General features: G+C 42.0%; 1 protein-coding gene across 1 annotated transcript in view; it reads right to left on the reverse strand.

The window, feature by feature from the left end:
* FANCD2 (FA complementation group D2) overlaps positions 1–14,377 on the reverse strand; it is a 146,395-nt gene that overhangs the window by 62,309 nt on the left and 69,709 nt on the right. The window contains 4 exon segments of the mRNA XM_030570879.1: positions 202–315; positions 2,524–2,642; positions 2,780–2,911; positions 13,168–13,284. Of these exon segments, the coding sequence (XP_030426739.1) occupies positions 202–315; positions 2,524–2,642; positions 2,780–2,911; positions 13,168–13,284 (482 nt within the window).

Below are 14,377 nucleotides of genomic sequence, written 5' to 3' on the forward strand. Positions count from 1 at the left end.
TGCCTCCACTTTCCAAGAGCTGCATATATATTTATACTGTTCCTGAGCATCAAGCCCTGTGTTCTAAAAAATCTCAGGAACCCTTAATCGATTTTATCTGTTACATTTGTGCAGAACACCCACAGGAAATATATAATTTTTTAAAATATTATTTCTGTTAAAGTTCTGGGGATGCAGCACTGTTGCCTTCATTTATCCTACCGGATTAGGTCCTCAAGAAGAAGAAACTCTGTCTCTCCAGGCTTTAGTCTGTCTGCAAGGACCTTGAGGGCTGACCTCAGCAAGTCACTATTTTCACGTTGAGAAAATCCATTCCTGGGGAAAAAGAGAAGAGCTGCAGATCATCATCAATATGACAAATTGGAGGATGGGAAGAAATTGATGCCAGCTACACAATGGCTAAGAGTCTTTTAAATCTGTCTTCAAGAAGAAAAATAAAAGAAGTTTGGACAATTAGAACAGCTTTGTCCTCGCTACAGGAAAAGAGGAGATGAGAGAATTCTTGAAAAAAATGAGAATTTGGGTCACATGAAATTGCTTTAGCTTTTCCAGGCCATTAAAAGCATTATGCACACAGAACACAAAACAGATCAGTGAAAGTTCATACCCTTCCTTCAGTGTGTGTGGTAAGTATTCAGTAAGCACTCGTATACTCCTTGCATGACAAAGGGTATTCCCACTGGAGCTTAGCCAAAGAGCTTCAGAGGATGAAATTTCTTAAAAATAAACAACCCCCCCTTGGAAATTTCATTCAAATATTTTAGGGGAATGTTAAGGTTCATCATTAAGCACTTAAACTTTAGTGGATGCCAAAGCTAGGGTTAGCTGTATGCCCTTAATTCTGCCCCCTTCTGTGTACGTATTTAATGACACATACTATTTTTGAAATAATACAATATAACATCACACTTTTCCCCCAACTACCTACGATACATATGTATCATCTTACACCACTGCATATTGCTCTATGTATGCCTGACGAACATAGCCCGTGAAAAATTTACATACAGGATGATCAGCAGAGCCATGTCTTATTCACTGTATTCATTAAAAGATACTAGGCTGCAGAAGAACAGTTTTTATGGTATTATATTGTATTATTTGAGCAACTGTAGAGGCCAAGTTTGGGCTGCGTGTGCAACCATAACTTTGGCATCTACACCTCTGACTTGAGTGCTTAACCATGCAACTGAGTTTTTGTTGTTATCTTAAGGAATATGTATTTCTAATATAGCCATCATTGTAGTATCTGTGGATGAATTTTTCTCTCTCGTTGCCTGAATCCTGAGTTGTGGAGAGAAGGACTTACTGTTTTAGCTAGTCCCTGATGTCTAGACAGACTGGAAAGCACAAAGATAGGTGTCTTACCATATATACTCTTTCATAAGCTGAATTTTTTTAGTAAAAAAGGGAAGCACCAGAAAAGGAGGTGGGCTTATGAACGGGTATAGAGAGGGAGAGGTGGGACACAGCCTCCCCCCTCAACAGAGGAAGCAAGGAGAGCAGCACAGCCAGCACAGCCAGAAGGGAAGGGGCAGGGCCAGAGTCTCTCCGTTTCTGGCCAAGCTGCTCTCCCCCCAGCCTCCAAAACAACTGCAGCCCCAGGGCTGGCAGGCTGCAGTTGTACACTAGGCCCCGACCCCCAGAGCAGGCTATACCCACGCCGCCCGGCCCACTGGAGCACACTGCAGCCGTGCCACCTCGCCCAGCCTGCTGGAACATGGTGCGGCTACGCTGCCTGGTCTGGCTACTGGAGCAGGCTGCGGCCAAGACGGAGACATCCTCCCCTGGCCCTCCCCAGATAAGATGGTAAGAGATGGGATGGGGAGAGTGTGGGGGTCTCGGGCTAGGGGTGGGGTCATGTGGAGGGTGGTCACAGGAGTTACTCCCCTGTCCCCCAGCTTCTCCACCCGAAAAAATTTCCCCACCAGTTGCTGTCCTGGCCCATCAGGGTAAGCAGCTGGCACGCCAGAACACTTTCTTTACTTAGGTTTACCTCCATGCCTGCGGACGCTCGAGGTAAACAAACCATCTCAGCCCATCAGCGGCTTATCCTGATAGCCCAGGAGCCAAAGTTCGCTAATCCCTGAATTATAAAACTGTCTTATGAAAGGGTCATAAAATTTTTCCATTTTTACTTATCCATCGGGGGGAGGGGGGGTGATTGGCTTATAAAGGAACTGGTTTATGGTCGAGTATATACAGTAATTCTGCTGGCTTCAATCCAAGATCACATGATCTATTAAAACCAGGTAATTGCCTTGGACCCCATTTGCAGCATGGAATCTTAAATTACTGTAACCAGGGTTAATATTTAGTTTCAATTCTTTATAGTTTGACTGAATTTACAGCAATTGTAATATAATATATAACATTTTCTTAAAAGCCTGTATCACTACAATTTGATGTTCTGCATGTGCTATTTGCTACATATGAGCCCTTCAGTGAAGAGGAACCCATACAAAAAGCAATAAACAGGCTTTGTTTACATACCCCTATGAACATGCCACTCCTTACACTCACCAAGCAAACAGGAGGTGAAAGGCCTGCAGCAGCTGCTGGTAACAAGACGACATAAGCTGGTGCTCCTGAATGTTCACTCTTGGTCCATCCACCATTCCCTGGTTTTCTGTAATTAGTGCCTTAAACACAGAACAAACTTAATTAAATATTATTTCAAGAATTATCGTATGTCATTGCCCCTCCATTTCCATAAATGAAATGATATAAAACAAAAAACCCTTGGCAATTATTAAGAATCAAGTTGCTGCCTTCTGACCTGGAAGTAATTGTGCATGTTCTCCATGTGATTACACAGCGGTTTCAGCAACTCAACTGCACACTGGGCAACTTCTTGAGAAGATCTCTGACACAGATGGGAGAATCCAATCTTCCTACAGGCTTTCCCCTGCTGTGAACCCAAACATTTAAAATCACTTCTTCATTCTTAATTTATAGGAGCTCAAAGATACAAGCACACCACCTGATGGAAAGAATAAAACTAACTCAGCTTGTGCAGTCCTGTTCAGTTTCACTCATTGGCAGGTACCAAGGATATAAAGCTGGAAGTCCACAAAGTTTAAGATGGCCACAGCCACTGGGAGCCAGAACACTGAGTAGGAAGGAGCCAAAATGGTTGTAACGTTTCTAATGCTTGAAAACTACTGAGCAAGTGAGAATGGGAAACAGATGGAGGTCTTTTGTCAATACACAACATGTATGAGGTTAGAGATCCTGACAAACATGCTAAGCAACAATGAAATGAGGAATTAGTCTGCAGGAGGACAGAGGGTATACATTAGTTATATTAACTATGTACAATGAGATTGCCTAGTTTCTATTAGGAAACAGGGTGGATTTGATTTAAATCATTAGTCAGGAAGACTCAAATTAATCATGGATTTCTACATGGAAGTGCATTCTTGTTGGTTGTTATAACCTTAATACATATTCTTCACAACTCAGAGATAGATGTAGGTTTCATTTTTAGATGGTGCATACTATACATTTTTAAAGTGATTTATTTTGAAAACTTTTCAGATTTGTTTTAACATCTATATCAGAAAATGAATGATTGTTTGGTTATTTCATTTACCAAAGGTAATTGAAGCAGATATTTATGAAGTCACTGGGAGGTGAACTATCTCCAATTCAACAGGTTAATCATTAAAGTTTGGTGGATTTTCTTGCCATGCTGTATTAGAAGGAGAAAATCACAAGACAGATATTTAAATTGTTTTATTTAACTAAAACAAAAATGTTATGTATTCTGGATTTTTTTCTTCAATAGCATAAATATAATATTTTAACAAAACAAGCATATGAATTTTTGAATTTTGTTAAGCATTCAAGTTTTTTAAAATCAGGGTTGTTTTGTTAAAATTGATCTTAACTAAAATAGATAAATGAAATTTTTTTAAAAAAAAAAATTAAATCCATTGTGTCAGCCAGGTCAAAATGAGAAACTTAAAATATTGGCTTCTGCAGCTAACTCAGTCATCTTCACCTTCATTTTCCTGTTTGTTCATAATGTAGAAAAGAAAAACAAGCTTTCCAGCTTTTTCAGGTGCCAAACAATTTCGCAATTTGGAATGAATCAGTCAACATGAAGAAAATATTCTTTCTACACCAGCAGAAGAAGCTACTGCTGTTAAAAGTAAGATTATCACTTCAATAGTCTCTGAATCCAAGCGCTTAAGTGACTTCCACCAGTTCATTGCTGTGACTTTCTTTAAATCATCATCAGCAAACATATTTCTTGAATGGTTCTCCCTTAGCTCTGAAGTTTATTATAGTTGGCATTGTGGAGGGTTGATTGCTGGATGTCCATGTCATAGCCAACTCCTCTTCTTCAGCAGTTAAGGTTTGACTCTGGTACTGAGTATTGAGAATATTTGCAAAAAAATGAGCTGGCGATAGTGCTTGTCCCATTCGTTTTTTTAAATGCTTGTAATTTAACTCTGTCACTGCATATTTCTCTTTTTAAAATCTCATTCAGATCCTTCCAAATTTCAACAGCGTCAGCAATAAAACAGCTATTTCCCTGCATTTTGTTCAAGGCTACAGAAGTAGACTTCAGGGTACTCAGCACGTGTTCAACATTTCTCTTAAGACCAATGTTGAGAACTTTGTCTGTGACAGTGCCATCTATTTTTTCAATATTTTGTTAACAAACTGTCATCAGATTAGGTCAGTTCTTGATATAGTGCTCAAAACAGTCCACTACTGAGTTCCACTGCACATCTTGTCGGAGAGTTAGCTTGGTTCCTCCCACTTTTTTCAGAGCAGCTACTGCAAAGTGGTTGTTATGGAAGTATTTTGCAATTTCAACAACATTAGCCTTTATTTCTGGAGCAATGAAGTCTCTGGCTAGGAGATGCATCAAATGAGCACTGCAACCATATGTTGTTAGCTTGGGACTCTCTTCATGCTCTTCTAAATTTCTTCTCATCTTGGATACATTTGCAGCATTGTCTGTGACCAAGCTGTGTACTAGACATTTGAATTTTTTTTCATAGCTTTTACTGCTACTTCTTGTAAGTATTCTGCAGAGTGTGCATTTCCTGATGTATCAATTGTTTCTGTAAGGAAGACATTCCGTTTTTCTGTTGTCACACAAGCACATACAACAGGATCATTCTGGACACTGCTCCACCCATCAAGACTCAGGTTAAAAATTTCACTCTCTAGACATTTTTCAAACTGCTCAACTTCTCTTTCATACACTTTATCCAGCCATATACCTGTGACATCTGCTCTGTTGGGTGGACTGTATCCTGGTCTTAATGACTGAACCATGTTAATGAAGTGTGAGTTCTCAATCATACGCAAAGGAGAGTTTGTTGCATAAACAAACCAGGCAATTTTTTAATCAATTACCTCTTTTTGTTATCTGCTGGTTCTTATCACAAAAACTTATCTATGGTTGTTTCTGGATGATGGAGATTTTTTTTTTCTTTTTGCTACAGGTGATACTGTGGCTCTGTGACATACATGATGTAACTGAAACACTATCATTGGCAGATAACTCTGAAACTATAGAAAATAATGGTGATCTTGAAGGTACGTAGTCTTTAGAATCCTGTATGTTGAGGATGGAGTCTCCTAAACAAAATAAGTCAATGCAGTTATTTAATTATTATTACCAAACTGCTCATTTAGTATTACTCACTGATACTCAGTACTACTTTCAAGGTGAAATTGTAAAAGGAAGATCTGCCTATTTCAGCTATTTATTTTTTATCACAACTGCATCTAAAATGATAGTACCATAGAGTAACAACTATATATTTTTTGCTCAAACATAAAAATTCAAGGATAGTCCAGAAGGAAGACAGGCAGTCCTTAAGAAAGAAGTATGAAATAAAAAAGTTTACCAACCTGAAGATCCTGCATGTTCAGACATATTCCTTTAATCTTCAACGCAGCTTCCTCCTGAGAAGGAACACTTCTCATGATGTTGTTTCATTCGGGCAAGCAGGCCTTGCATTTCTTTGTTGCACTATTTGCACTACGCATGCATGCCTGTCTTACTCACAGGTAGAGGAACTTCATTAAAATATTCCCAAACTGGGTCTCTTTCACGGCCTGCTGCCATTATAGGTTTTCCCTTCTAGTGAGAGAATGGTGTGGTAGATCTCAAATGAATGAAGGCTAAATTCAGAAAGACCTCAAGACTTCTGGAATATGCTGCTCAAACAGTTTCATTTTTGTTTCTACTGCCTATCCCTCCCTTCTCACATTTATCTCGAGACGTCATCTCCTTTTCCAGATCTATTCTGCCCCCCACAATCTTCTATTCATGGAACTTTTTGAAACTTTGCATTTTTAGAGAGAGGTAAGGGATTGACTCTGTGTACACAAATTTGTCTGCGTACAAAACTTTTCTTAAACATTACATTAATATATCATCTCATACTATAGAATTAGAATTTGTAATCCCTCTTCCATGATGAGATATACTTGAGCTATAATGTATCTTAACTAAAATGATCTTTAGATAGGTTTTTTCCTCAAAAAGCATTTTATAAAAAAAATCCACCAAACAACAACAAATCCAAATCCTTGGATGCTAATTTCCATCTCTATTCTGGGTGATCCATTTGTTTCCAGAAGGGACTGGGTCTATGGACCTTATTACTCAAAGAAAGGAAATTTTCATGTAAGCATGGATAAATTTTCTTCTTCTCCTTTGTTCTAAGATCCACAGATCCATTACAATGGGATTTTAATAGCAGCGTGCTTCCAGACTGAGAAGCAGGATCATCCTTTAAATGAGGCCACGCAAACAATGCAGATTATATATCATAGAAGATTAGGGTTGGAAGAGACCTCAGGAGGTCATCTAGTCCAATCCCCTGCTCAAAGCAGGACCAACCCCAACTAAATCATCCCAGCCAGAGCTTTGTCAAACCGGGCCTTAAATCCTCTAAGGATAAAGATTCCACCACTTCCCTAGGTAACCCAATTCCAGCGCTTCACCACCCTCCTAGTGAAACAGTTTTTCCTAATATCCAACCTAGATCTCCTCCACTGCAACTTGAGACCATTGCTCCTTGTTCTGTTATAGACTCATAGACTTTAAGGTCCGAAGGGACCATTATGATCATCTAGTCTGACCTCCTGCACAATGCAGGCCACACAATCTTACCCATCCACTTCTGTAACAAACCCCTAACCTATGTCTGAGTTATTGAAGTCTTCAAATTGTGGTCTGAAGACCTCAAGTGCAGAGAATCCTCCAGCAAGTGACCCATGCCCCACGCTGCAAAGGAAGACGAAAAACCTCCAGAGCCTCTGCCAATCTGCCCTGGAGGAAAATTCCTTCCCGACCCCAAATATGGCGATCAGTTAAACCCTGAGCATGTGGGCAAGACTCACCAGCCAGCACCCAGGGAAGAATTCTCTGCAGTAACTCAGATCCCATCCCATCCAACATCCCATCACAGATCACTGGGCATACTCACCTGCTGATAATCAAAGATCAATTGCCAAAATTAATTGCCAAAAATTGGGCTATTCCATCATACCATCCCTTCCATAAACTTATCAAGCTAAGCCTTAAAGCCAGATATGTCTTTTGCCCCCACTACTCCCCTTGGAAGGCTGTTCCAGAACTTCACTCCTCTAATGGTTAGAAACCTTCGCCTAATTTCAAGTCTAAACTTCCTAGTGTCCAGTTTATACCCATTTGTTCTTGAGTCCACATTGGTACTAAGCTTAAATAATTCCTCTCCCTCCCTAATATTAATCCCTCTGACATATTTATAAAGAGCAGTCATATCCTCTCTCAACCTTCTTTTGGTTAGGCTAAACAAGCCAAGCTCTTTGAGTCTCCTTTCATAAGACAGGTTTTCCATTCCTCAGATCATCCTAGTAGCCCGTCTCTGAACCTGTTCCAGTTTGAATTCATCCTTCTTAAACATGGGACACCAGAACTGCACACAGTATTCCAGATGAGGTCTCACCAGTGCCTTATATAACGGTACTAACACCTCCTTATCTTTGCTGGAAATACCTCGCCTGATGCCTCTGAAAACTGCATTAGCTTTTTTAACGGCCATATCACATTGGCGGCTCATAGTTATCCTGTGATCAACCAATACTCCGAGGTCCTTCTTCTACTCTGTTACTTCCAACTGATGTGTCCCCAATTTATAACTAAAATTCTTATTAATCCCTAAATGCATGACCTTGCACTTTTCACTATTAAATTTCATCCTATTACTATTACTCCAGTTTACAAGGTAATTCAGATCTTCCTGTATATCCCAGTCCTTCTCTGTGTTAGTAATACCTCCCAGCTTTGTGTCATCCGCAAACTTTATTAGCACATTCCCGCTTTTTGTGCCAAGGCCAGTAAGTTATCTGACACCACTGAGAACAGCCAAGCTCCATCCTCTTTGCAGCTCCCCTTCAGGTAGTTGAAAGCTGCTATCAAATCCCGCTTCACTCTTCTCTTCTGCAGACTAAATAAGCCCAGTTCCCTCAGCCTCTCCTCATAAGTCACATGCCCCAGCCCCCTAAATAACAAGGCCCATCACTAGCAGAGGATGGTTTCAATCCATCGACCTCTGGGTTATGGGCCCAGCACACTTCTGCTGCACCACTCTGCTGGCTCTATAGAAATATCTCCTCCATCTGCCCCAGGCAATAGGTCTGAGAGAAAACTTTTGCTGAGGCATTGGATAAGACTGGATGACAAATATGCAGAACTTGGTGAACTTATATATTAACAGCCATGTGGGCACTCAGCAGCTCTCAATACAGGAGACATCACTACTCTGCCCTGGGATTTTCAGTGCTCCTAAGGCCTGGATTTTGGCACTTAACCAAAGGAGAACTATTTCTTGAATTTACTTGGGGAATGTTATGGCAGGTATGAGAACTATATGTCGGAATTGGGTATGAACAGGGGTATGGAAGGGCTTCCATATGAGGGGAGATTAAGACTGGGACTTTTCACCTTGGAAAAGACGCAACTAAAGGGTGATATGATAGAGGTCTATAAAATCAGGACTGGTGTGAAGAAAGTACATAGCACTTATTTATTCCTTCACGTAACACAAGAATTAGGGGGCATCGCATGAAATTAATAGGCAGTAGGTTTAAAACAAAAAGAGGAAGTATTTTTTCACACAATGCATAGTCAGTCTGTGGAACTCTTTGCCAGAGGATGTTGTGAAGACCAAGACTATAACAGGGTTAAAAAAAAAAAATTAGCTCCATCAATGGTTTTTAGCCAAGATGGGCAGCGATGGTGTCCCTTGCCTGTTTGCCAGAGGCTGGGAATGGGCGACTGGGGATGGATCACTTGATGTTTACCTGTTCTGTTCATTCCCTCTGGGGCACCTGGCACTGGCCACTGTCGGAAGACAGGCTACTGGACTAGATGGACCTTTGGTTTGACCCAGTATGGCCACTCTTATGTACTTATGTTCTTAAATCAGACCTGCGGATGTGATCACTGTTGAGACACAAGGGCCTGTCACCCAGCACCCAATCTGAGAATGGGAGAATTGAGTGATTCCACTGTGACATCCTGTACCCCATGTTCACCCTTTTTATAAGGTTATGATATATTTTGTACAAAGTATGCCTTGTGAGGTATCATTTAAAAACTCAATCTGCTGATTATTATTGTCCTGTTGAAATGTGTGTTGCAGCACCATGTGTAAAATTATACAGCCTGACTGTATGATTGTTACTGAAATATGTTGTAATTCTGGTAATACACACAAACCAATTTCTGAGACACAAAGACACATTAGCATACAGCAACGTGCTAAAGGACCATTACCTGCTTAATCAGCCATTTATCAGCAGGGAAGAGAGGTAAACAAGTAATTTACATTTCATCTCAAAGAGGGTTCAAATCTCACATACACAGGGGACTGTTTGTCTATACCCAGGGGGAGGGGACGGTAATCCTCAAAGAAGGGAGAAGCGTATAAGAATAGGAGACACTGACCTCCACATCGCTCTTCTCTCCATCTCCCTTCTTATGACTAAGGCTATGATTTAGTTACAGAGGTCATGGAAGTCACAGATTCTGTGACTTCCAGAGATGCCTGTGACTTCAGCCTGCAGTGATCAGGAGCTGTGGGTGGCAGGGGACCCTGGAGCTCTGACACTCAATCCGCAGTGGGGGCCCCCAGAGCTCTCATTCGCCACACAACTGGCCCACTGCAGGTGATGTAGGGACCAGCAGATCCCCATTTTGTCACAGATATTTTTAGTAAAAGTCAGGGACAGGCCACGACTCCAGTGAATTTTCCTTTATTGCTCTTGACCTGTCCTTGACTTTTACTAAAAATACCTGTGACAAAATCTTAGCCTTACTCATTTCATCAATGAATACCTGAAGAACACAGAACTAAGGGGTGTGTGTGTGAGAAAGATTCCAGACTAGAAAGAAACATAGCCTGTAAAATGTATTGCAGCGTATGGTGAAACAGATCTTCTTCTGCTTTTAAACCTTCTAGCCTTGATAAGTTTAGGAATTAGTTAGCATTTTTATTTCCTTTGCAACCAATTCTGACTTTTATGCCTTATCACTTGTAATCACTTAAAATCCATCATTCTCTAGTTAATAAACTTGGTTTATTGTTTTATCAAAACCAGTATATGCTTGGATTGAAATGTTGGGGAATCTCTACGTAGGACAACAAGGCTGGTGCATAATCATTAGTCAGTGTTGGAATAACAGGTTACTAAGAGCTTGCACTGTTAAGGAGGATACTGAGCAGTGCAAGACACACATTTCTGGGAAGCAAGGCTGGGACTGGGGAAACAGAGCAAGTGTTGCTCTGTATATAATTCATGAACGGCTGGGCACAGCATTCATGTATTCAGCTGGAGTGATTTTACATGCTAGTGGTTGTGTGTGCACAGCCCCTGGAGAAGTTGCTGTTCACCAGCAAAGCAGTGTAAAAGGCATCCCAGGCTGAAGAGCTAAGGGAGCCAGATTGCACCCTGGGGAATATCACATTCACCCCGGAGAAGTGGTAGCCCAAGACCCTGGAAGGGTTCACTTGGACAGACCAGGCGAGGTCAAAGGTGCAGTCCATTTGGCAACTATGACACCACCAGTTATGAAAACCTTGGCATTATGCCAACAGCTGAGATTGGACTCGCTAAATAAATGGTTGAGAGGAAAAAAAGTCCTCTTCATCCAGATGTCCAGAGTCATGTGCAAATGATGCAGCTTCAGAAGATTGCAACTGGGACTTGTTCAAACTGAGAGGACCCCAGGACAGATCTGGCTCAGTCAGATGGTCATGCAGGAAAGGATAGATATGTACTTCCTACAATGAAGCCTGGCAACATCAGTGCCAGAACCTTTGTGAAGATCTTTAAAGAAGAAGGGCTAGCTGGATTTAGATAAGTAAACACATGCCCTTTAGACAGAGTGAACAGAATAAATTTGCCCTTGCAGAGGGCCTGAAGGACTGGTCAGAGTGGTTTCCATAAGCAAGTACATCCTCCAATTAGTGCTGCTGATTAACTGGAGTTCTAAGATAAGGTTGAATTCCCTACTCCCACTTGCTTCCACTTTATAATGTATCATGAATAGAAATCTTGCCTTGGCTCCAACCAAGAGAATGGGACAATGGTCTGTCTGGCCAGAGCTCTGGGATCTTTGATTCAAGGGCCTATCTTTGTGACAGGGTGGAGGAAAGGGGACAAGTCTACAACCTGGAAGGCCAAGGAGTGGGACCAAAGAATTAATTCAAAAGTGTAAAGTTTTCTTATTATTTCTAGATAATACAAGCCTCTGTGAAGCAGAGATTTCTAGATAATACAAGCCTCTGTGAAGCAGAGATTCCTTCTGCCAAACAGTTCTGAAATAGGAAGGATGGAGGCTGGTCTGGCACTCCTCCAGAAACCATTTACTGGAGAAGAGACTCCAGGAGAGACCTAGGGGAGGACTCACTGCTTGAATCTTCCTTGCTTCCTTACAAAAGGAAATTCTCCTCCAAACAGAAGCTGCTGCTCCAGCAAACAACTTATTATTATTACTTGTTCTATGGTAGCGTCTAGAGGCCCCATCTGAGATGATGGCCCATTGTGCTAGGTGCTATACAAAATTTAGAACCTCTGACCATGTCCCAAAGAGCTGACAAACAGACAAAGGTTGGGAGAAAGGAAGGATTATTATCCCCATGTGACAGATGGAGAGGCGAGTCACAGAGGAATGATGTCCCATGCTGGAGCTAGGAACTGAACCCAGCTCTCCTAAGTCTCAAGCCAGTGCCTGAGTCTCAGCACAAGGCCAGTTTGCCTCTCTAAAGACGGTGCTACAGCTGGTAAACAGAAGAAAGGCACATTGGAGAAGGAGTGTAGTTTTCATTCTAGTCATACTCCAAAACAACTGGACTCAAAACTTCCGATAACAAAATATTCACCCTCAGGCAGACCTGAAAAATATCAGTCCTAAAAGATGCAAGTTTGAGACAGCTATGAGCAAGTGAAAGGGCGGGACTGTAGTGGAAATGCTCAGGCTGACTCGACTCAGTGTCACGAACCCTTCAAGTAACACAGCTCAGCACATCCTGATGGATGGGACCCCCAGGCAGGTGGGCTTGAGCAGCAGGCACCTTCCAGGGAAAAGCCAGCTCCCCACACCAGAGCAACTTTGTAGCCAGCAGAGCAGACACAGAAGCAGCCTCAGCAGGTTTTGCAGCAGGGACCTAGAGACACTGACACTAATGATGCTCCAAGTCCTTTTCACCCCATCCCTCAGTCTCTTCACCTGAGGCTCACTCCAGCTGCCCTTCATCCTTTCCTCCCCTTCCTCTTCTCCTGCACCCCTTCCCATCTATGTCCTCTCTCCATTCTTGCGACTTTCTGTTTAGCAAATCCTGTGCTAAAAAACTTAAATCGTAACATTAAAAACAAAAAACAATTAAAAATGGCAGCACTGCCATGCCCTTTGCTGCCCAGCCCTCAGCTTACACTGCTGGCATGTTCTATCCCTTTGCCCTGCCATGTGTCAGTCTTGCTATTTAGATTGTAAGCTTTTGGGGCAGGGACTGTGCACCACTGGTATCCCCAGCCTCAATCTAGCACAGAAGCCTCCTGCAGGCTCTCTACCTGAGGGTGAATTTCACTCTCCGTGCCTCTAGCTTGTAAACACTTTGCCCCACCTCTCCCTTTTGTACTTACCTTTAAGAAAGGGGCTCTTTTTGCAGCGGGTGGTATCAGAATGTGCTCCAGCTTTTGGCAAAGATCATCCAGAAGGAACGCAAGCTCTGCTGGCCCTAACTGTACAATTTCTCTGGCCTACAATTTCAAGGAAGAAAATAATTCAGTATGTTCATCTCCATTAACCATCCTCAAAAGTAGGCACATAGGATCTTGGGTTATACACAGGATGGATTATGTAAACTTGGCGATTTAGTGTAACGATGATCCCCAAAATTCCCCATTACACATTCAGCTAAGATGGTTTGCATTAGAAGAGTTAATGGAAAACTGTGGAAGGATGGCTGTGAACAGCCTCAGACTTTTCCATGGACTGAGCAATATAAATCCCAGTGACCCAAAATCAACTCTGTATGTCTTTGGTCAGTTTTGTTTGTGTATGTCCTTTTCTATGCCTTCTATTATTTTTCAATCCAAGTTATGGGTGTTGAGCCTATCGAACCTCAAGGTCCTGGTTTCACAGATATTACCATAACACCCTAACTAGTTCAGGACTTGGTTCTGCCTACCCATCTGATGCTGGTTAGTGCACTGTGGCTGAGGGGCAAAACTCCATGCAGCAGTGGGAATGCACCTCCAGTCCAGTCTTTCCCATCTGCCCTCTCATGGACATGAGACATTGCTTGTCCAAGGAAAGAGCCTTCTCTCTTTTTCTTTTCACGTGCCCTGTCTGTGTGTGTCCTGTCTGGTTGGAAAAGTGAATGGAGTGAACATGGTGTTCTGATAGTAACTGAGAACGGTTTGATTGTGACATCAGTAATGTGCCATCACTAAAACATATGTGGTTTGTGACTTGCAATCCCCATTAGCACCAAAGGGTTTAACACGTCCCATGTGGTTAGTAAGAGAGATCAAAGCCTGAGACTGATCAAAGCTGAAAGAGCCCCAAGATGGAGCACCAGCTGGACGTGCATAAGTAACATCTATTTGCCACAGCTATAGTGTTACTATCTGTCCTAGGACCTTCTAAGGCATCTATTTTCTCCTGTGTGTACATGGATAACTTCCCCTGAAGCAGCATACTGAGTTTCTGCAGGTGGGCATGGGCCATGATGAGATTGGATTTCCTCAATTTTAGTTAAGCAGAGGAGGCTAAGTCTTTCAAATCCTCGGTGAGAATGAACCAGTTATAGCTCTGCAGCAACCTTCTAGCCCCTCTTGGTACAACTTT

Source organism: Gopherus evgoodei, chromosome 7, assembly GCF_007399415.2.
Source record: "Gopherus evgoodei ecotype Sinaloan lineage chromosome 7, rGopEvg1_v1.p, whole genome shotgun sequence".
Lineage (NCBI taxonomy): Eukaryota > Metazoa > Chordata > Testudines > Testudinidae > Gopherus > Gopherus evgoodei.